This window comes from Ursus americanus, chromosome 12 (genome assembly GCF_024610735.1).
Source record: "Ursus americanus isolate L20-20 chromosome 12, mUrsAme1.1.p, whole genome shotgun sequence".
NCBI lineage: Eukaryota > Metazoa > Chordata > Mammalia > Carnivora > Ursidae > Ursus > Ursus americanus.
The window spans coordinates 41,061,059-41,082,244 of NC_142138.1; the positions used below are offsets into that span (position 1 = coordinate 41,061,059).

The 21,186-nt window shown below is 40.9% G+C and overlaps 1 protein-coding gene and 1 pseudogene across 1 annotated transcript; both read right to left on the reverse strand.

The window, feature by feature from the left end:
* Positions 1-214: 214 nt before the first annotated feature.
* LOC123794900 (homeobox protein MSX-2-like) lies at positions 215-3,345 on the reverse strand (annotated as a pseudogene).
* A 512-nt stretch (positions 3,346-3,857) lies between these two features.
* LOC123795239 (guanylate-binding protein 1-like) lies at positions 3,858-20,683 on the reverse strand. The gene is made up of 11 exons (XM_045801841.2): positions 20,519-20,683; positions 14,402-14,610; positions 12,457-12,584; positions 11,244-11,353; positions 10,551-10,747; positions 9,275-9,517; positions 8,132-8,412; positions 7,069-7,281; positions 6,281-6,383; positions 5,850-6,043; positions 3,858-5,036 (listed from the first exon to the last, which is right to left on the reverse strand). The coding sequence occupies exons 2-11, from the start codon at positions 14,589-14,591 to the stop codon at positions 4,920-4,922; spliced, it is 1,776 nt and encodes a 591-aa protein (XP_045657797.2). The 5' UTR covers positions 14,592-14,610; positions 20,519-20,683; the 3' UTR covers positions 3,858-4,919.
* Positions 20,684-21,186: the final 503 nt, after the last annotated feature.

Here is a 21,186-nt window from a genome sequence, read left to right on the forward strand (position 1 = left end):
AAGGGGCATCTAGAAGATCACACCAAGAAAATGGGGCTTGGTGCCTCCAGCCTAAAGAACAAATTCGAACTATGTGGCCCTGTGGGCCTACCCGTTTAGGGTGACACATGCAAGGTTTGCAGAGCTGGAGTATGGGCTTGGTTCTACCTTTTGGAGAGGAGGGGGGACCCATTTAAACAAACATCCATCATGGAGTCTATGGAGCTGGTCTTCCTTAGGAGAGATGGTCCATGCCCTATTCGACTGGAGTCGCATAGCATCCGAAGGGCAGTATGGGAAGCACAGGTGTAGGGAAAGGGTAGTGATGAGGGAACAGAAGGCAAGCCGAGGACAAAGCAGAAGCTGACACCATGCAACCCCCTCCCCCTGGGATGTATACAACATTCCTCGGGCACTCCTGGCTGCCCTAAAGGACAAAGAAACAGTTAACCTATAGATACCACAATCTTGCAAGACTTGAGTCTACTTCGGTTTACAAATGTCTTAGCAGTTTACAAGAACAAAGCTATCAGTAACCTAGCTTCCAGAAGGGAATGTATGCAGACAGTTAAATTTCCTTACTACCTACAGCCCATTGCCAAGTCCTGGAAACAGGCAGGGGACATTCCTCCAGGAACTCTGCCTCAATGTTAATACTTTGCTAAGGGCCAAAGGCAGTCCTAGCCTGACCCCCTACCTCCACCAAGATCCCGTAAGTCTACTTTAATGTATAAAACTTCCTTTGGAAACTTCCTTTATCTCTAACCTCCCCCCCAAGAGATGTGTTGGCAATCATCCCCCAAGCATATGGCCCAGGGATACACATCTGAAGGGTCTCATGACTAAGGTTTTATTAGACGGTAATAAATGACCTTTCCCCAACAATAACTAGCCCCCTCAAGGTCCTGGAAACCTTGCTTCCAAAATTCCTTAGAGAATTAGGCTATCCCTAACCCCCTCCCAACTTGAGGGTATATAATCAGCCACCCCTCACAACCTGGGGCAGCAGCTCTTTCTGCCCATGGGTCCTGTCCCCGTGCTTTAATAAACCATCACTTTGCACCAAAGATGCCTCAAGAATTCTTTCTTGGTCCTCGGCTCCAGACCCCACCCCACTGAACCTCACGTATATTCCCCAACGTCATCAGTAGGACGCTCTGTATATGGATGCTGCTTGCAGGGGTGAACTGATGGGCAAAAGGAGGCTGAAGCCAGAGGGCAGCATAGGTTGTGCAGCCATCTGCAGCTTTTCTAGTTCTGCCTCCTGCAGTCTTTTCGCCTTGGCCCTTCAGTTCTGGAACCAGATTTGACCTGGGTCGCTGGGAGGTTCAGAGAGCTGGAGAACTCTGCATGCTCTCCAATGGAGAGGTACTGTTTCCGGTGGAACTTGCGCTCCAGAGCGAGGAGCTGGGACGTGATAAAGGGTGTTCAGGACTTCAGATTGGTCTGGTGCTTCCGCAGGGGGCAGGGGGTGGGGCGCATGTGTCTTGGCGGCGGAGAGTATCTGCCGGGTTTCTGCATGCACGTGGCCCTGACTTCTGAGTTTTCCGACTTGACTGAGGCAGTGTCGAAGTGATGAGGACACGGAATACATGTGAGGTTCAGTGGGGTTGAGTCCAGAGCCGACGACCAAGAAAGAATTCTTAAGGCGTCTTTGGTGCAAAATTGGTGGTGTATTAAAGCACAGGGACAGGACCCGTGGGCAGAAAGACCTGCTGCACTGGGGTCATGAGGGGTGGCTGATTTTGTACCACGAGGTTGGGGGAGGTAAGGAAAAAGGGAGGTTGAGAAAGTACTTTCATATGTTAAAGAAGATTCACAAGATACCGGAGGCCTTGCCATTGTCAAGTTAAGGTTGTTTCTCCCTCTAGCAAGGCATTAACATTAAGATAGTTGGGCACTTCCTGGAGGCTGCAGATTATAAGGACATTTAATTGTATCTACATTCCCTTCCAGAAGCTAGGTTATTGATAGAAATGCTTTGTTCTTGTAAACTGCTAAAGACATTTGTAAACTGAGGGAGACTTAAGTCTTACAGGATTGTGGTATCTATAGGTTAACTATTTCTTTGTCCTTTAGGGCAGCCAGGAGTGCCTGAGGAATGTCACATACATCCCATGGAGGGGGGGGTTGCGGGGTGTCAGTTTCTGCTTTGTCTTCAGCTTGTCTTCTGTTCCCTCATCAGAAGGGCTTGCCTAGTGGCCCAGCGGCCCTGGGCTGTGAGCTTCCCGGGCGCCGGGTCCGGGCAGCAGCCTTGGCCGCAGGGTGGTCCTGGCAGAGCCGCTTTCGGCTGGCTGGCAGCGGGGACACCTCCTTGGGTGGCTTCTTGTCCTACATGAGCACCTCCACGCTGAAGGGCGGGCTGGAGACCTTGACGCAGCGCTCCTCGATGGCCCCTTCCGCTCCCCCAGGCCCTGAGCCAGCCCAGCCACCATCGCCCCGCCCTGCTCATCAGATGAAAAAGTCCTTGCCTTTGGACTGAGAAGCCTATGGAGCGCGCGACTCCCGCCCTAATTGGTTTTTGACTTTGGAGGACAGCTTTTCACTGAGGGAGCTTTGCTGTTTTGTCAGGATCTCAGTGTTCTGTGTGTTCCCTTTCTCTAAATCAGGGAATCTTATATATCCTTTCACTAAACCCACAGAAGGAAAAAGTAACATCCTGACATTTGAACAAGAGAAAATATACTTCTCTAGGTTAAAAAGAATTTTGACACAAGAACACCATAAGAGTCAGCAAAAATAGGTCCTAACATGTCCTAACTTTGGCAGACTGAAAGCTTGCAGGCTTGAATTATCTTTTTCTTGTTATTGTATCATCCAATGACCCATCTCAGATCTACTGTATCAGAAGGTCAAGGGAAGCATAGGGGTCAGGGAATCTTTATATTTAGCAAATTGGTTTTAATTCACAGTTGGATTGAGGACCACCGGTGAAAGCAACATGCCTGTCTGGAGAGAGCTTTATTTTGTTCCTGGAGATAGTATAGAAAAAGCACTAACCCAGACATCAGATGATTTGAAATCTGGTATAGACTTATGCTACCAAGCTAGGAAGGAAGTTACGGAATTTTGCTTAGTTTCAATATTCTTATTTTTAAATGGTTTTTAAAAAGACCACTATTTGGTTTTGAAGGCATAGTTGTTCTTTTTATCATGAAGTTTCTTTAGTTAATAAAAATGTATTTTATGTACTCCTTTGTTGCAATGCAGCTTGGAAAAGAAAATGCAAAGCTTATTTACATAAGCACGGTGCGTCTGTATGCATACCTACACACATGCTGTGGGTCTCACCTGGTCTCCTATGAAGTTGCAGTCAAGTGAAGAAATACTGCTTAGTAGCACATACTCAACTGGGGAAAGAGGCATTCACCATTTGATGGGACGTAATGGGGTTCAATGGAATAACATATCCCATGCAATCAGAAAACGCAGGCTTATTAATATGGATTTAATGGCATTAGCTGTTTCCCTAAATTTCTCTCATCTTGTAATATATTGAAACACTGTGTAATACTTTCAAGATCTTAACGTACAATTTAATACACATGCCCTTACAAATGTAAGTAGCATAAGGCAGATATATAGAATTTCACCAATGTTTTAATAGAGCAATAATCTTGAAACTATGGCTTCTGGGTGCCACCTATTTTTTAAAATAAAGGTGTATTGGAACACAGCCATGCCCATCCATTTATGAATTGTCTGTGACTGCTTTCACACTACATGGCAGAGTTGAGCAGTTGAGACAGAAACTGTGGGGCCCACAATGCCGTGAATAATTTTCATCTGGCCTTTTGCAGAAAAGTTAGCCAGCCGTTGCTATGAAGAGTGAAGCCCTATTTTTTGGTGAAAATGGAAAAAAAAAAGCTATCAAAAGTAAAATCCTAGTGAAGCACATTTTATTTTCAGCTTGAAAATAATTTTTAATCATTTTAAGAAACAATCATTTAGCTAGGATTTTAGAAAATTAGGGTAAAGCCTATATATACTAAGTAATACCAAGAACATTATTTTGTTGGTCAAAAAACATAAAAAACAATCTATAATTTCTTTGGGGAAAATCAGCAGACTTCCAAGTATAGAGTGCTAAGAATTGGGAAAATATTGCCTAAGTTATAGGATTATAAACGATCTAATAATTTAGTTCAGTTTTCTGATATATTATCTGCCATCATTTAAGGTCCATCTTTGTGAATTATACATTGTTATAAATACACAATGCATAATTGTCATCATGTTACTATGTTCAGCCCAGTGTCAATTATCTAAAATCCTAAAGTGTCTCATTAAAGTTATAATGTGGGTGAATTGAGCAAGAAAGGAGAGTTTTCTTTTTTGGCCCATTTGTTTGTGACCCAATCCCCACTCATGCTAATGGTTTCTTCCATTTTCTTATGAAAATTCTGCGGAGATTCTAGATCTCTATATAAGGTGATTTGCTTCAGCTTGGAATCCATCAGGGAGGGTTGTCCATTCCCTGGGCCTAGTGATCACGTCACTGCTCAGACTGCAGTTGTGATACACTAGAAAACTGCACACCGTCATCACTAAAAAGGTAGGATGGTTGCCCCTGACATTGAAATCCATTGTACACTTGGCCAAACTGATGCCCAACCATGCTCTTAAAGTTTTCCTTAAGACTTGGCTCAGTATCCATTTGTCAACTAATAGTCACCCAGAGGAATAAACTGCTCGTGAATGGTACCAGCTCAAATACCTTCTGTGTTGTTAGAGAGGTAAAATTTGTTACACAACTTACAATATTTCAAGGAAGATGGACATGATTTTAATTATAGTACCCCCCGTCTTTGCAAATTTCTAGTGTTTTAAAAATGCAAGACCTAATTTCTTTCAAGTGTAATGATATTTTTACAAATTTAAAAATTACTTAAGTTGTGCCTTGGGTAAGAGTGACCAGAAAAGCTCTATTCTTTAGGTCTTCAGCTTATGAGGCATATTTTCCTTGGTTTTTCCATGTTCTTCTGGAGATTTTGTATCTCATTATGAAGTCGTTTACTCTCATTTTGGATTCCTTCTTTTAGTAGACGGGCCTGTTCCTAAAAAGGGAAAAATGGAGACTGAGTAAATTGTAGCACTAAGTAAATCTCTAATTTTTATCTAGTTTGCACATTCATAGATTTTTTAAATATTTAATTTCTTCTTGACATTTTCTCTACACTTTATTTTCATTACTTTCTCTTGGGCATCCTAGCTCTGTGATTACATTTCCACTGAGGGGTGAAGACTGTTCAAATATCTTACCAAGCTCTGTGACCCTATAACAGTTATTGGAACTTTTCTGAACCTCTGTTTCTTTTCCTAAGTAATAGAGGCATAACAGTTCTTGTTTCATATAGTTTTTGTTGTTGTTGTTGTTTTTTAAAAGATTTTATTTATTTAAGAGAGACAGAGAGTGAGCACAAGCAGGAGGAGCAGCAGGCAGAGGGAGCAGCAGGCTCCCGCTGAGCAAGGAGCCTGATGCAGGACTCCCATCCTAGGACCCTGGGATTGCTACCTGAGCTGAAGGCAGACGCTTAACCGAGTAAGCCTCCCAAGCATCCCAATACTTTGTATAGTATTAAGCAAGAGATACAAATAAGTGATTTTTCAGAATGCCTAGAGATAACAGCCACCACTGGTTGATGGATGTACAGATAAAGGACTGGACGTGACTTAACTGCAAATAAAATCTTTTAATAACCAGACAGAGGCAGGGGCCAGGTCAGGCAGGCGACAGAAACTGAAAAGTACAAGTGGCAAGTAAGGTCCTTCCTCTAGGCATCATGTTCTCACTGCCACACTAAGATATGATCAAGGACAGTGGAGAAGAAAGAGAAAAACAGAAACTTCAAGGTAATGCAATTAAATACCTGAAGTTTCAAAGCTAGAGTTCTCTCTTGTTCTTCCAGCAACTGGGCTCTATCCCTCTCCATCTTCTCAGTTAATTGTCTCACATGTTCCTGATAGCTCCTTTCTTTCTGTTCCATCATCTGCTGATTCTTTATTTGCATTTCCTCCAGTATTTTTGTTGCAGCCTGTGCAGATTCAGCCTTCACACGTTCCACTGTGAGGAAGACAAAGAAGAAGAAAAATGTATGTAAGCATGTTGTCCCTTTCTTCCCTGCACACTTACCTGTCCTTGCTGCTGCTCACTGCATCTGCCCTACTCAAAAATGACTTCAGCGAGTAAGGAGCATCTTTGTTCTTTTTGCCCTAATGTAAGGATCACAGGCTTACCCAGCCAAATTATTTAAACTTCAAGAGCTCTAGAGGCTATCTAGTCTGTTGACTGGCTCCTCACCTTCAATCTCCTTTTCCTTTTCTGTGAGAGTCTGGTCCATCTGTAGAATGGCATCAATCATAGACTCCTTGGACTTCAAGTATTCCTGAAGAACCTCATTGGCCTTAGGACCCAGAGAACACGGAGTTAGTAATAGGAAATGGCTAGAAATGCTTGTTCCTGATTGTCTTCCCACCATCTTTTCCTCTAGGAATTGTTCCTCTTGGCCCTGGTGTACCTGCTGGTCAAGTGCCACAGGTATGGGCACTTACTCCAGGCTGGCCAATCATGGCACCCTACTAAGCAGAATCCTTTATAGAAGACTAATAGAGACACTGGGAAAAAGAGATTCTTTGTTCTTTTAGACTAAGGGCTCTAACTTTGGAGTTGTTGGTGCTGTAGTCTGCTATGGGGTGAGTTGCTGAAAAAGGAAGCCATCATGGAAAAAGCAGATCAAAGGAAAGGTGGAGGGAGAATATGTAGCCCAAATTGATGAATTACCATTTTTGCTGAAGAGACCCATCATTGGGTTTCTGTCCCTTATAGCGTAAAGACCCCGTAAAGTGAGTTACAATAACAACTTGGTGGTTAATCTGAAAATCCAATTAATAACTCAATTATTAATTAAGTGCACCCTTTTGGATGAGCACATAGGACATATCTGGTATAATAAGCTCCCTATACATGTTTACTAAATGAAAACATGAATGCTGTTGTTCTTGCAATGTGTGCAATTACACTTGCTTATGTTGGTCTTCCAAGGAGGGATGTCAGCAGCTTTCCAGAATCAGCAGATAAATCTTGGTTACCTGTATCCCCTTCCTAGGTTCCTGAAGGTACTTTCTCTTTAGCTCTTGCATCTTCTGGATGAAGAGATGATACCCTCCTGGTTTAGAATAATCCCCCTGCTTCACAGCTTCTTCTAGAGGACCAAAAATATCCTCAAGTAAATCTGAGCAACGATTTGTTGATGCTTGCAGATTCTGTTTACAAAAGTCATCTTGCTTTTTTTCTAGTTGGGCCTTTAATTTAAAAATAAGAAATAAAAAGAATAACAGGGAAAAGATGTTAGCTTGACCTTGGAGTTTCTGGAAAGTCTTCTTAGAAATAAGTCTATGACCCTAGAAAAAGTTATAGGCACTTCAACAGGACCATATCCTTCCTCTTGCTCCTGACTTTTACTAAAGTCTCTTTTTCCTTGGAAAGAGCAGAGTGCTAGCTTTTTTTTTTTTTTTTTTTTTGCTACACCTTTAAGAGATAGACTTCTGCTTGTCAAATTGGACCAATGATTGATTACATATGGAATAAATGTGGCTCAACATAAGCCTGCATATGATAATCAGGACTACAATTTTCTTTGCTTTTGACTAGGATATTAAATCAGTCTGATAACAGTGGGGATTTGATTAGAAGCTTGATTGCTACTTATATGCATTTAGTTAAATTCTGAGGAAGATTATTATTCATGAAAGAAAATTGTTTCAAAACTTTGAGTTTATCGGGGCGCCTGGGTGGCACAGCGGTTGGGTGTCTGCCTTCGGCTCAGGGCGTGATCCCGGCGTTCTGGGATCAAGCCCCACATCAGGCTCCTCCACTATGAGCCTGCTTCTTCCTCTCCCACTCCCCCTGCTTGTGTTCCCTCTCTCGCTGGCTGTCTCTCTGTCAAATAAATAAATAAAATCTTAAAAAAAAAAAAACTTTGAGTTTATCATAACAAACTTTGTTCTTCTTTTTATGATAATAACAAATAGTAGTTATCACCATTTTAAAGTCTAGAAGGAATTCCCTCTCTCAAAATAAATGCCCATCTCATTTTCTGGTAGTACTTTGCTTTCCAAGGCCCTAGTCCATATAAACTTGAGAAAAAATTACCCCTAAGTCCTTTTGAAATAAATTGTCTACATCTTTGAAGGAACAGCTCATGAAGAGTTCGATGGCCTCTTTCTCACAGGCCCTGTGCAGGTCCAGCAGCTCCTGAAGGGTTTCTGTGGGCAGCTGCAACTTCTGGCTCATCGCCTGGTCATAGTGGGCAATGGCCTTTTGCACGGCAGCTGCATTCTCGATCTGGGCCAAGGCCAGGACTGCATTCTCCATGCAGGGCAGAGTCCCACTGCTGATGGCATTGACATAGGTCAGCACCAGGTTCTCTAGACCTACAGATTGAGAACAAATGAGGATGCTTGTTGTAGGTGGGATGAGGAAACATTCTATTCTGTGTATTCTGATCATGTCTATTACTACCCATTTGCCTCACAGCGTCAATGTCCTCAGGATCACCTGGAAGCTTGCTAGAAATGCAGATTCTCAGCCTTATCAACTTAATTAGACCCTCCTCCCTGGCAAGATGCCCAGGTGATATGCATACACATCAAAGGCAAGAATCTCTGTTATAGATAGCATGGGCCTGTGTTTATTGAGTGTTTGTAACCACTTTACCCCCAAGCATCATTAGGACAGGAACCATACCTCTCTCATTTATGTCTCTATCATCAGCCCTGGTCTGTGGTAAGCATTTGATAAATATTATAGAACAAATCAAAAGGAGTTCTCAGTTTTGTTTATTCTAGCATAGTGTTGTCCAAGAGAACTTTCTGTGATGATGGAAGTGTTCTGTGTGTATTGTGCAGTAGGTTGTCCAGCTACTAGCCCCATGTAGGGATGAGCCTTTGAAATATAGCTGTGTAATTGGAATTTTAAATTTTATTTAATTTTAATTAATTTACACTTAAATTTAGATAGCCACACTTGTATAGTGGCTACCATATTGGGCAGTGCAGGTCTAATTAACTACAGCAATTTTAAGAAATAGAGCTTTTTTTTTTCCTTTGGCCTCTCCTATCTTTTCTCAGCCAAAACAATTTGGCTAGTAAAATCTATTAGAAATGTTGGTGCCATCTAGAATTTAAATGGTAATAGCAGTAGGATTTGCATTTTTCAAAGCTGAAACAGTGTGGATATAATTCTACCCTTCTTTAGGCTTAACAATGAAAGAAAAAGACTGGGAAGAGGACTCACGAGGTCCGTTGACTTTGATGCCTCCTGAAAGTGTTTTAGTTTTGGAATTGCTAAAGATGTAGGAACAGAAGGCTGCTGCTTGTTGCACAAACTCAGAATCCAGGTCACTATCATGCAATGTCTCAAGCTGGCCTAGCTTCTTCCTCTGAGTGGGTCGATCAAAGATAAAGCATTTCTTCTTTGGGAAGAACTTTCGGATACAGAGCCGGGGCAGATTAAAGTTTTGATCACTTTGAGTGGTACCTGCAGGAAGATAAAAAAGGAATTTCCCAAATATAGGGACTTGCAAACTTTTTCTTTTCTTTTTTTTTTTTTTTAAGATTTTTTTATTTATTTATGTGAGAGACAGCAAGCGAGAGAGGGAACACAGCAGGGGAGTGGGAGAGGAAGAAGCAGGTTCCCAGCAGAGGAGCCCGATGTGGGACTCGATCCTGGAACTCCGGGATCACGCCCGGAGCCGAAGGCAGACGCTTAACGACTGCGCTACCCAGGCGCCCCAATTCTTTTCTTTTCTTTTCTTTTTTTTTTTTTTTTAAAGATTTTACTTATTTATTTGACAGAGAGAAAGACAGCCAGCGAGAGAGGGAACACAAGCAGGCATAGTGGGAGAGGAAGAAGCGGGCTCCCAGCAGAGCAGGGAGGGAGCCCCAGCCCCTGGGATCATGCCCTGAGCCGAAGGCAGATGCTTAACGACTGAGCCACCCAGGCACACCATTGCAAACTTTTTCTGTAAAGAGCCAAACAATAAATATTTTAGGCTTTGCAAGCCAGGTGGTCTCTTTTCTAAGTACTCAGTTCTGCTGTTGCAGCATGAAAGCAGCAATAAACAATCTATAAATGAATGGGTATAGCATTATTCCAATAAAACCTTATGTACAAAGACAGAAGGAGGGCTGGATTGGCCATCATTTGCCTGTAGACCATAATTTGCCAACCCTTGGACTCGAGCACTGTTCATGCTTTAATCTATTTTCTTCCAATCAATGCCTATTTTATTCCATATTCTTTAGCTAATCACAAGCCCTAAGCAGGGAAATAAAATCAATCTAATAATAGCACAGAAAAGATGAAAAAAAAATATTCTTAGAAGAGAGGAGGATATAATTTAAAATCAAATTTATTAATTCATATATCAAACAAGCATTAATTCTTAGCAATAGCTAGCTAAGAATAAATAGAAAACTATAAATGTAAGAAAACTGTAAATGGAACACTAAAACATGATAGTTTCTTGTGTTTTGTCATCTCCATTTATTTCTAAGTACCTTCCTTTTACCTTGTTTAAGCTTGAGTGAATTCTCCAGGTACTCATCTGCTGTGATGGCTTTTCCATTTGCTTCCAACTCTAAGGAAAAATCCCTTAGTGTCCACACAAAATCTGGAAAGAAGCTCACAAAGTCAGCTGAATCTTCAATCCCGTCGGCATTAGGAGAGGATTTTGCCCTGATTCGATCTGACAGCTCTGTCACATAGCTGAGTAGCAAACTAAGGAAAACTGGCATAAAAGAACAGTGTCCTCCATCCCATATTAGTTCCATATATTTAAAACCTTCATTTCACCTTTGTTTTTAACCCAAGTGTCAATTCTTCAGTGGGTACATAGGATCTTTCCCTTGCCCTTGAATTATTTCTTATGTTTTCTCTTTTTGTGCTTGATTCATTCCCCAGGATTCACAGTCAAGCAGCTGGGTTTTTGTTTTTTTTTTTTTTTAAGATTTCATTTATTTATTCGACAGAGAGAGAGACAGCCAGCGAGAGAGGGAACACAAGCAGAGGGAGTGGGAGAGGAAGAAGCAGGCTCCTAGTGGAGGAGCCTGATGTGGGGCTCGATCCCATAACGCTGGGATCACGCCCTGAGCCGAAGGCAGAAGCTTAACGACTGCGTCACCCAGGCGCCCCGAAGCAGCTAGTTTTTAAATATAAGTCTCCCTTCTTACTTTGATGCCATTTTGAACAACAAAAAGGATACTGCAGCTGGTCCATGGCCTGCTGGTTGATGGTGCCCATGCTGTTGTAGACCAAGGTGCTGCTCAGGAGTATTGCTAGGGCAAAGATCCAGGAGTCGTTCTGGTTGTCGCCCTGGAAATGAGAACACATTTGGGCTGAGATTATGTTTCATTCTCTTGGTACTTTCCAGATCAGCAGCAGTAAAAAGATGCTCCTTTAATTAGAGGGGTTGTTTCTTTGTTTGTTTGTTTTTTAAGATTAATGACCTATATGAGAAAATCAAACCCAAACAAATGTGTTAGTGGGGCTTGACTTTTGGATCATTTTATAATTAGTATTTTTAGTTTACATTGATTCTCACTGGGTCCTCTTTTGATCACTGGAAGATAATTACAAAACACATAACCAAGGTTGGTGGGCATTCTAAGGCCTTAAATATAATTTAAGGTTAAAGGTTTCTCTTCATTTTTACAGCAAAATTGACTTGTATAAGAGTAATAATATGTGTAGCTACTTTATTGAGCAATTATTATGCACCTAACATTTTCCATTACTTATCTTATTCAAAACAATACTATGAGGCAAAAATAGATCTATCACATCTGTTTTACAGATTTAGAAAGCTGAGGTTAAAAGAAGTCAAATAATTGGCCAAGGCCACTGAGTTAGTGATAGGGCTTATATTTAAACACAAGGGTATGGGAGTTCAGAAGCTAAATCCTTTTTTTTTTTTTTAAGATTTTGTTTGAGAGAGAGCGTGAGTGAGAGAGACCACAGAGGGAGAGGAAGCGGGAGAAGCAGACTTGCTACTGAGCAGGGAGCCTGATGCAAGACTCAATCCCAGGACCCCAGGATCATGACCTGAGCCAAAGGCAGACGCTTAACCGACTGAGCCACCCAGGTGTCCCAGTATCTAAATTCTTAACTAAAGTTCTCTGCAGGATTGAACTCATGACATTGATTTTATTTGTACTGCTTTTATGTATCTGGGTTAACTGGCTTAGCATACAGCCTATAGTTAATAATTAGAATACTACCTACTGACCACTATGATCTAGGATTCTGCCTTATGAATATTTTCCTGACCCCTGGTGTTAAACTTGGTCTCAGGGCACATAAACAGAAATGAAAAAACATTGTATTTAAGTGAAAGCTCTTATTAAAAAAAATAAATACTGTTAAGAGAATATTCAGGCATGAGGGTCTTATTCCAAAATTGATTCCTTAATCCTTACCTTCTCTACATCTCCCAGGCCCTCAGTGTCCAGAAGAACTAAGGTGTGGTTTGGCTTCTTGGGATGAGGCACACACCACATCCAGATTCCTTTGGTATGAGACTGCACTGAGGCGCCCAGGGAAAAGCCTGAGAGGGGGAGTGGGGATAAGAGAGGTTGGAGTTTTAATAGCAGATGGATCTAGAAATCCTACAATGCAACACAAAAACAACCTGATTAAAAAATGAGCAAAGCCCAGGAATAAATCCCACTTGGTTGTGGTGAATAATCCTAAGAGACGCTGAACTCTAAGGAAACAAACTGAGGGTTGTTGGAGGGGAGGTGTGTGGAGGCAAGGGATAAATGGGTGATGGGTATTAAGGAGGACACTTGATATAATGAGCACTAGGTGTTATATGCAACTGATCAATCACTAATTCTACTTATGAAACTGATAACAAAAAAACATTTTTTTTTAAAGATTTTATTTATTTATGTGACAGAGAGACAGCCACCTCGCTACCGAGGCACCCCGAGATAACAAAAATTTTTTAAATAAGCACAGGACTTGAATAGACATTTCTCCAAAGAAAAAATATATATGAATAAACAAATGAAAAGATGTTCAACATCACTAGTCATTAGGGAAATAACAAATCAAAACCACAATGAGATACTACTTCACACTCATTAGGATGGCCACTATCAAAACAGAAAGTAATGAGTATTGGGGAGGATGCAGGGATATTAGAAACCTTGTGTTTTTCTGGTGGAAATGTAAAATGGTACAGTTACTTTAGAAAACAATATGATGATTTCTTTAAAAATTAAATATAGAGGGGCGCCTGGGTGGCACAGCAGTTAAGCGTCTGCCTTCAGCTCAGGGTGTGATCCCGGCGTTCTGGGATCGAGCCCCACATCAGGCTCTTCTGCTGTGAGCCTGCTTCTTCCTCTCCCACTCCCCCTGCTTGTGTTCCCTCTCTCGCTGGCTGTCTCTATCTCTGTCGAATAAATAAATAAAAAATCTTTAAAAAAAATTAAATATAGAATTACCATATGATTCAGCAATCCCACTTCTGGGTATATACCCTCAAAAAAGTGAAAATAGGGACTTGAACAGATATTTGTCCCCTCATGTTTTTAGTAGCATTATTCATAATAACCAAAAGGTGGAAGCAACCCAAGGGTCCTTCAACAGATGAATGGACAAATTGGTATGCATATAGAGTTGTTCACTTATAAAAAGGAAGTGAATTCTGACACATGGTACAACATTGGTAAACTTTGAGGACATTACACTAAGTGAAATAGGCAAATCACAAAAGGACAAATAATGTCTGATTTCTCTTAAATAAGATTCTTAGAGCAGTCAAATTCACAGAGACAGAATATAGAATAGTGGCTGCCACGGGCTGGGGAGTTATTGTTTAATGGGTACAGAGTTTCTGTTGGGGAAGATGAAAAAGTTATGGTGATGGATGGTGGCAATGGTTGCATAACGGTGTGAATTTACTTAATGCCACAGAACTGTATGTACGCTTAAAAATGGTTACAATGGTAAATTTTATGTTATGTATATTTTACAATGGTAAAAAAAAAAAAAAGCCAATACAGACTTAAACATTCCACTTAATAATCAGTGGAAACTTGCTTTTACTGCATGAACGTTTTAGTAAATGTCTTATAGTTTATTATTTTGTACACTAATTATTTTTATTACTGCATTATTAGTCTTTCTAGGAAAGGAACAATTTATGCTTTTAAAAGGGGAAACTAAGGCAAAGTGGGAAGAGAGATGAACTGCCTTTTTCAGACCATAGTGAAGATAAGAACATAACTATGGATTAAAAGATAACTTTCAATATCCTTCTGCATTTCTAACTTTCTTTCCTTGCATCACCGTGCTCCATGCTGGCAGTGTGGGTGGACAGAAGGGACTCAGCAGAGTTATGCTGGTGCTACTCACCCTTGTTCTTTCCAGCCAGCTTGTTCATCAGGTAGGATTTGCCTGTGCGGTAGAGGCCCACAATAGCCACCACCACAAGAGGATTCTTATTGGCTGACAGGATCTCCAGAGCTTCCTGATTAGCCACCAGTTCCCCCCCAGTGTTCTCAATGAGGCACACTGGGGCCGGCATGTGGCAGTCTGAGGCCATGTTCAGAGTGTTCCCTGGTCTGCAAGGGAAGAGATGGGATGAAATAAAATTTCCAGTCTAAGTAGATCAAATATTTCACCAGGTCATTTTACATTCAGAGGCTAGAGTCCTCAATTTCCCCAAAATGGCCAAAAGTTTGGTGTCAACATTGAGATAGATAAGGGTAATATCTGTATCATTTTAGAGAGTTACAGAAACATTGTTAAAGTAGTCCACTGAAAAAGTATTGGTATGACAGTATCTTGGGAACATTCAGTCCCTCTCATACACAAAATTGTTCATTTAATTCACCATGGAAAACTTTTTTTTGGATTTGCATTAAAAAATTTAGAGTAAACTTTAGACGGAAAATAGAATAGAATTTAAAGGGATTTATTTTACATCCTGGTTATATGTAAAAAATTCAATGTTGATTTATTTATTCATTAGTTCTTACTATGAATAAACTTTCATACATCATTTCACGTATACCCTTTGAACAGTTCCCAGAGATTCTAAGTGTTTTTTTCCCCCATAGTTGTGCTTATTTTGCTGGAATAATGGTCCACAGAGCTTCTCACACTGCCATTCCAAAAGTGGAACCAATATAACTTACTTTCGCAAATTTTATAAAAACATATGACCATGTGAGACACATGACTAGAAGCCCTTCCAAAGCCTTGGTGTGGGCTTATGTAAGCAAGGGCCTTTAAACTTAACATCATTAGCTTCACAGTATATTGGCCTCCAGCTACATGGGGGTACAGTGTACAACTGGAAATACTTAATGTGGTTAAAAAATATATTTATATACACACACACACACACATACACACATATACATGCATACACATATACACACATATACACATATATATACATATACACATGTAATGTGTGTGTGAATATATATATACACACATATATGTAAGTGGACAAAAGACTATGAAATTAGGATAAAAGATCAGGAAGCACAGGAGAGATGGCCGAGTAGGAGGATCCTACTCAGCTCATCATCCCATGGACACACCTAGATAACAGCTACATCAGTGACACTAACTCAAAAATGAACTAAAGACTGGCAGAACAGACTGTCCACAGTTAATCGTAGAGAGGAGGCCACATGGGAAATAGTAGCAAGGGTAACGTCTGGTTGGAAATGAAACTATCATGGAAGACTAACCACAAGCAGGAGGTATACCACAAGTACAGAGAAGGGAGAAGAACTGACTCCACACCAGTCACCCCAATATGGGGGATCTGCACTGGGAGTACAAGTCCCCATTACATTTGGCTTTGAAAACCAGAGTGGCTTAACTTTTTGAGTTCTTATAATCAGTGGGGCTTAACATCAGGAACTTTATTTATTTATTTTTAAAGATTTTATTTTTTCATTAAAGAGAAAGACACAGAGTACAAGCAGGGGGAGAGGCAGAGGGAGAGGGAGAAGCAGACTCCCTGCTGTGCTGGGAACCCGACATGGGGCTCTATCCTAAGACCTGGAGATCATGACCTGAGCTGAAGGCAGACCAATAACTGACTGAGCCACCCAGGCACCCCAACAACAAGTACTTTAAAAGGCATGGCTCTGAGAGAGCCTGGAGGGTGATAGAAAACTGAGTCCCCATCCTTAAAGAGCCAGCATAACAAACAACCCCAGTAAGATACAGCATAGAAGCAGCAGTTTGAGAGGTACCTGGGGTCTATGAGGAGATGTATTTACTAATCTCAGAATGTGCACAGGGCAAGGATCTTTAGGAGACTTCTCCAAGAACAAAAGAACTGGTGGATGCCATTTCTCCCAACCCCAGCCTAGATACATGGATACCTGCAGTAACTAGTGTGAACATTCACCATCTAATTTCCTAACACCACATACCCTGTTCTCCTGCAGATCCCCCCATCCAACCCACCCCACTCAAGAGGAGTTCCTCCAAAGTGTTTTTTTTTTTTTAAGATTTTATTTATTTATTTGACAGAAAGAGACAGCTAGCGAGAGAGGGAACATAAGCAGGGGGAGTGGGAGAGAAAGAGGAAGAAGCAGGCTCCCAGCGGAGCATGGAGTCCGATGTGGGGCTCGATCCCAGGACCTTGGGATCACACCCTGAGCCAAAGGCAGACGCTTAATAACTGAACCACCCAGGCACCCCAGCCTCCAAAGTGCTTTGGTCAGGTCTCATCCTTCGAGCAGCCCTGATAGTTGCCAGCACCACTCCAAAGTGTCTGAAGACAACCATACACACTCCAGTTTAACTGCAGCCTCAATGGTCTGATCTGACTGCTGGCTCTGCCAACCAACAAAAACCTCACAGGGGGCAGCACAAAGAGAGAGCCCTGTAGTTTGGGGCCACTACAACCTCAACTGAGAGACTGGGAGTCAGACATCTGGTCTGACTGCAGGTCCTGCTCACCAATGAAAGCCTCTCAGAGGACAATGCAGGAAGAGCACACTGCAGTTCAGTGCAACCACAATTCTGGCAAGGAGGCTGAGGGCGGCCATCTGGTCTGACCTAACTATAAGCCCAAGCCTGCCCCAGACTGGGCCCTGAACAGACAGTGAGCAAACTGCTCACAGCAGGCAAAGAGAGCCATTGCAAACAGCTCACTGAAGACAAGCATGGCTCAACCACAGTAATAGAGCTCACACAACACACATAGGAGACACCCCTGAAGAGCCAAGTTCTAGTGGACAGGGGCAATTGTACTACAGGACACTACAGGACCTCTTCTTCATTAGGCCACTACTTTTAAGGTCAGGAGACATAGCTGACTTTCTTAATACATAGAAACAAACACAGAGAGTTAGACAAAATGAGGAGACAGAGGAGTATGTCTCAGATGAAAGAACAAGACAAAATAACAGCAAAAACTAAAAGAAATGGAGATAAGCAATATGTCTGACAGGAAATTCAAAATAATGATGATAAAGATACTTATTGGACTTGAGAAAAGAGTGGAGGATCTCAGTGAGACAAACAAATGGAAAGATATTCCATGTTCATTGATTGGGAGAACGGATATTGTTTAAATGTCCATACTACCTAAAGAAATTTACAGATTTAATGTAATTTCTATCAAAATACCAATAGCATTTTTCACAGAAGCAGAACAAACAATCCTAAAATTTGTATGGAGCTACAAATAGCCAAGGTAATTTTGAGAAAGAAGAACAAAACTGGAGATATCAGAATCTTGGATTTCAAGATATACTATAAAGCTGTAGTAATCAAAACAGTATGGTACAGGCACAAGAAGAGACACATAGATCAATCGAACAGAATAGAGTCCAGAAATAAACTCATGCTTTTATGCTCAATTGATCTACAACAAAGTAGGCAAGAATATGCAATGGGAGGGGTGCCTGGGTGGCTCAGTCAGTTGAGCGTCCAGCTCTTGGTTTAAGCTCAGGTTGTGATCTTGGGGTTGTGGGTTTGAGCCCTGCATCAGGCTCCAGGCTGGGCATGGAGTCTGCTTGGGATTCTCTCTCAATCTCTCCCTCTGCCCCTCCCCCCACTCACGTGTGCGCACTCTCTCTCTTTCTCTCAAATAAATAAATAAACCTTGAAAAGAAAAAGAATATGCAATGGGGAGAAGTTTCTTCAACAAATGGTGTTAGGAAAACAGGACAGTACATGCAAAAGAAAATGAAACTGGACCATTTTCTTATACCATACACAAAAATAAACTCAAAATGGATTAAAGACCTAAATGTGAGACATGAAACCACAAAATTCCTAGGAGAAAACATAGGCAGTAATTTCTTTGCCATCAGCCATAGAAACATTTTCTCCAGAGGCAAGTGAAACAAAAGCAAAATAAACTATTGGGACTACATCAAAATAAGAAGCTTTTGCACAGTGAAGGAAGCCATCAAGAAAACAAAAAAATAACCTACTAATCAGAGAAGATATTTGCAAATGACATATCTGATAAGGAGTTAATATCCAAAATATATAAAGAACTTATATAATTCAACACCCAAAAACCAATAATCCAATTAAAAATGGGTAGAAGACATGAACAGACATTTTTCCAAAGAAGACATACCGATGGCCGACAGACACATGAAAAGATTCTTATCAACATCACTCATCATCAAGGAAATGCAAATCAAAACCACAATGAGATATCACCTTATATGTGTCAGAATGGCTAAAATAAAAAACTCAAGAAATAAGTGTTGGTGAGGATGTGGAGAAAAGGATTCCTGGTGCACTGTTGGTGGGAATGCAAACTGGTGCAACTGCTGTGGAAAACAGGATGGATGTCCCTCAAAAATTAAAAATAGAACTACCATATGATTCAGTAATTCCACCACTGGGTATTTACCCAAAGAAAACAAAAACACTAATTTGAAAAGATATATGCAACCCTATGTTTATTGCAGCATTATTTAAAATAGCCAAGATACGGAAGCAACCCAAGTATCCATCTGTAGATGAGTAGATAAAGTGGATGAAGAGAAAGTAGTATGTATATATATATTTGTATTTATATTATAATTGTCTTTATTATATATAATATATATTATGCCTTTAATGTGATGGAATACTACTTAGCCATAAAAAAGAATAAGATTTTGCCATTTCCAACAACATGCGTGGATCTAGAGAGTATTATACTAAGTGAAATAAACCAGAGAAAGACAAATACTATATGATTTCACTCATATGTGGAATTAATTTAATAAACAAAGCAAACAAACAAAGCAAAAAAGAGAAAAACAAACTAAAAACAAACTCTTAAATATACAGAACAAACTAGAGGTTGCCAAAAGTGAGGTGGGTGGGGGGTTGGGTGAAATATGTGAAAGGAATTAAGGGTGTGCTTCTTGTGATGAGCACTGAGTAATGTGCAGAATTGTTGAATCATTATATTGTACACCTGAAACTGAAAAAAAATTTAAAAAATCAGGAGGTAGATCAGGAGAGGTAGAGGGGAAGTTGTTCAAAGAAAATATTTGTATTTTCAGCCATACACTTGTAAGTTTTCCGTTTTGTTTTACTCTTCTATTTGGTAGAGAAGGAGAAGCAGTAAGAGAAGGGGAAGGGGAGGGGACGAGGAATGAGAGATGAGGGGAAGGAGGAAGAGAAACTGAAAAGGAGAGAGAGCTGCCAGACAAGGGGATGATGAATAAAGATCGTGCCAAGCCAAGGAATTCAGGGCAGGAGTTCCCAGAAGGTAAGATTGGAACTGCTTGCAAGCACGGAGAGGTCAAGACAAACAAAAATGTTGATTCTTTAAGGAGGAAACTTTTAGTAAAATAAGGCTGCAGATTCTACTTGTAAGGGGTAAGGAGTAAGTTGGCACTAAGAAATTGGATCTACTGAACCTGGACTATTGCTCAAGGAAGAAATACACTTTGAAACAAAGTTCAAGTATGGATTTAAAAAGTATGGTGTCTTCATAAATCTTCATCTTTCACTCTGGGTTTCAGTTTTTCTTTCTCTGTCTTTAACAGTGTCAGTGGCTATTCACACTGCACCTCATTGACTACTCTTTCCTTCTCTATGAATATAACATATTTCAGTTGCCTTTCAGTTTCTTAGCTGCAGTCAAATGGGTACCAAGCAAGTTCCATCAAAGACAATGGCAATTTAATTGTGTCCCCAGTCAACACAGACAGTCAGCAAAGAGAAAGACAATCCCAGTGCATTTCAAACTTCAGTTAGACCTATGTCTCCTGGTGCCTAATTCTGCACAAGCACAGTGCAGAACAGGTAGGAACATGCTACCACCTGGTGACTCCACTATCTCATCATCTGACCTGGTGTCCCACAGCAGGCTCACCTGCAGCCTCTCCTGATGCTGGCCACTTTTTAAGAAAACCGACCCTTATAAATCCCTTCCCATCCCTGCCCCAATCCTATCATGAGCTCTGTTTCCCAGAGCAGAGCATCTTTAAAGCTGAAGAGAAAGCTGCTTTGGTGAGAAAGTGGAGTTCTTACCTCGTTTTTTTCTTCTCAGTTAGGTGGAGTGGTTTCTGTTACTTCTCCGTCTCTCACTGGCTCATGGATCTTTTATTTCACCTGTCCAATGTCATTGGACTTTCCAGATTTCCTTTGAAGACAAAATAGAAGTAAAGCAACCACTGTCACAGACTTATAGTAATATGAAAATGAAAGTACTGAACACAAAGCAATAAACTCAATGACCATAAAAGGAATTACTGGAAGCTAAGCCAGTGGGAGGGTAGATGGGGTTAACACAATTTCTCAACCAGAACCTTCACATTTCTTTGGAAGACATTTTAGAGAGTATATGCTGATTTTAAAAAAAAGTCTACCAGATATTTGAATATAATGAAATGGATCTCAGAGTTGGGGTTCAGTTTGAGAAACCCAGAATGAGGAAGCAATCATGTTAATTTTTAGGTCTAATTTTCTTAAGTAATGAACATACTTACAGTGGACCTGGCCTGTCATATACAGTAAGTGAGGAAAAGGACATGCCTCACACACTCACAAACACCGAGCATCTGGCACTAATCCCCAGTGCGCAGTTAGGAAGGGTCTCCATGTATTGCACACATGCTCCAGGCTCTATGCTGACTGCTGTACATGGGTTTCATAACTTGTATCTCGGGCTAAGCATTTCCCCACGATTTTATGGAAAC